This window comes from Formica exsecta, unplaced genomic scaffold (genome assembly GCF_003651465.1).
Source record: "Formica exsecta isolate Colony F162 unplaced genomic scaffold, ASM365146v1 scaffold659, whole genome shotgun sequence".
In the NCBI taxonomy this organism is placed as follows: Eukaryota; Metazoa; Arthropoda; class Insecta; order Hymenoptera; family Formicidae; genus Formica; species Formica exsecta.
In genome coordinates this window covers 379,801-382,236 of record NW_021853421.1, presented here as the reverse complement: position 1 = coordinate 382,236, position 2,436 = coordinate 379,801, and the positions used below count along the sequence as shown (strand labels likewise).

The 2,436-nt window shown below is 29.8% G+C and overlaps 2 protein-coding genes across 2 annotated transcripts in view; one reads left to right on the top strand and one right to left on the bottom strand.

Annotated features, from left to right (window-relative positions):
• Window positions 1-1,282, bottom strand: part of LOC115242878 — a 10,336-nt gene extending 9,054 nt beyond the window's left edge. Inside the window, exons 1-2 of the mRNA XM_029819458.1 lie at window positions 1,270-1,282; window positions 787-1,208 (exon numbers count right to left, since the gene is read on the bottom strand). Coding sequence (XP_029675318.1) covers window positions 787-1,208; window positions 1,270-1,282 — 435 coding nt within the window. The remainder of the gene's footprint in view (window positions 1-786; window positions 1,209-1,269) is intronic.
• Window positions 1,283-2,288: 1,006 nt separating this feature from the next.
• Window positions 2,289-2,436, top strand: part of LOC115242877 (sodium/potassium-transporting ATPase subunit alpha-like) — a 15,834-nt gene continuing 15,686 nt past the window's right edge. The window contains 1 exon segment of the mRNA XM_029819457.1: window positions 2,289-2,294. Coding sequence (XP_029675317.1) covers window positions 2,289-2,294 — 6 coding nt within the window.

Below are 2,436 nucleotides of genomic sequence, written 5' to 3'. Positions count from 1 at the left end.
ACGACTATAATATATATTATTATATATATTAATATAATAATAATATTATATATATAATAACTATTATATGTTAAAGATAATTGTTTATATATCAACTTTTGTATTTCCTTTTCCATTGTTATTATATATTTCTTCACTTTGTAAAAATCTTATTTGTGTAAAAGTTAAATATGTCTTAAGAAAGTCTTTGAAAGGTTCATCAAAATGTGACAAATTTTTAAGGTGAGTGCAATTTTATGCTTCGGTAACTATTTTCTAGAATTGAAAACTTACGGCGAGGCGTCCAAGTATCATCTCTGGCTCGGTCTAGTCCTGATCCTGCTGATCCTGGTTACCGGCATGTTCAGTTACTATCAGGATTCCAAGAGCTCGCGCATCATGGACTCGTTTCTGCAAATGCTACCACAATGGGCCAAGGTCCTGTGGGATGGCGAGAGAAAGGAGTTGCCGGTGATCGAGCTGGTGGTCGGGGACATCGTCCTGTTGGAGACCGGTGACCGGGTGCCCGCTGATATTAGAATCCTGGAATGTCAAGGTGAAGTGAGATGCGTTCTATCACAGAACAGCGCATGAAACATTCTTATTTTCTTACAGAACGAAACAAGAGCCTTTCTCCTCGCTCGCGTCGATTTCTCGTTTCGTTCAATCTTTTATCATATGAAGATAGAGAAGAGAATTATTCGGAAAAACATATAAACGCGAAATTATATATTATTGGAAAAATGTTTCAATTTTTTAAAAATTAATATTCTAATTCCTTCAGGAAGAATTATAAGGTAAACAAGCTCTTTCCCTTTCTCTTTCTCTTTCTCTCGTCTCGCGTCTCTCTCGGGGATCTCTCTGGTTCTCGCTATCAGAGCGTAGCTTTTTAGCGCTGTCATGTTGCAATCTAGATTCGGCGGGTCTCTTGCTGCCGGTCTCTATCGGTGGGTCGTTGGGGATAGGCGGGAAGGGTCTAGGCAATACCCCGGACAGAGGGTAGTCCCGTAGCGCTTCATCAGCCTTTTTACATTGCAGTTTGAATTTGTAAGAGCGATCCAGATTCCAGCGGCACATGTTGCAAATCATTTGTGGCATCCCATCCGCAGCATACACCTGTCGAGAATAAGTTTGCAGCGGTTCGTTAACGATATGTTCAAAAATCCTGTCGAAAATCCGGAAAGAAGTTTCTTCAGCATTGGAGATGCAGGAAAGGTTTCGTTGCGGAACTTATCGATTTCGTAAAACTTATAAATTTCAGGAGATGAAGGAGAGGTTTCATTGCTGGGCTTATCGATTTCATAGAGCTTATAAATTTAAAGTTATGTGATATTGTATAATATACAATATACATAATTATATTAAAGTTGTATATAATATGTGTATAATATATATAAAGTTAATTTGATTGATCTCTCCATTGATTTAGAGAAACATTTTATTTGGAAAGTTTTAAGAAATAACAATATGTACTATTTCTATAAATGCAAAATTAAAATATGTAATAATAAAAAATAACAGATTATTTTCTTATTTAATAATTGAAGAATGGAACATTATAATTTCTTTTCATCTACAATTCCCATCTGTTTCCTATGATTTCTATTTGAATAAAAAAGTTTTGATCGTAATAAATTGTACGTATAAAATATGCAATATACAAAAATATACAAAATATACAAAAAATATACACAAATTTGTAGTTTTCTCAAAAAATTATACATGTATAAATTACATATTATATTGTGTATTATATCATATCGTATTATATAAAATATAAGAATTGATGTAAATATTATAAAAATCAATTATATATTGATTTTATATTGAATTATATATCTTAAAAAATCAAGTTAACAAAAAGGAAAAGAGAAAACGCTCAAGTGAATAGGTCAAAACATTTATATACTGACCTTAACAAAAGATACAATTTTACAACCTATTCTATTTATAATATTCTATTTGTTTCTTTTTTTTCGATATATTAATAAAAATAAATAAGAATTTTATGTGCGTGGTATTATATATAATTTTCTCGCAGAATTTACTAAATTAAGTAATTTATTTGGTTAAAAAAAATTGAATATTATTTCTCGAAGAGCTAATAAAAATATTATGATGCCATGTCCTTTTTTCTCATCTCATTGTTAGTGAAAACTGATTAATTTTAATTTTAATTTTATTATTTTGTAGTCAGTGTAATCAAATGCAGTAAATGTATAAAACATATACCACAATAAAAAAATATATAAAATAAATAAGATTGCAATATTCACAGATATGTATGCAATAGCAAATACATTGATAAAATGTGTGTAAGAAATATACAAATGGTTTAAAGTACTACAAATAAGAATAAATAAAATCTCAGTAATAAATTATTAGATAAACTAAATTTGATTCTCTAACATTTTTTTTTTATTGCGAAATTTTTCAATTTCTATTTAAATATAAAAA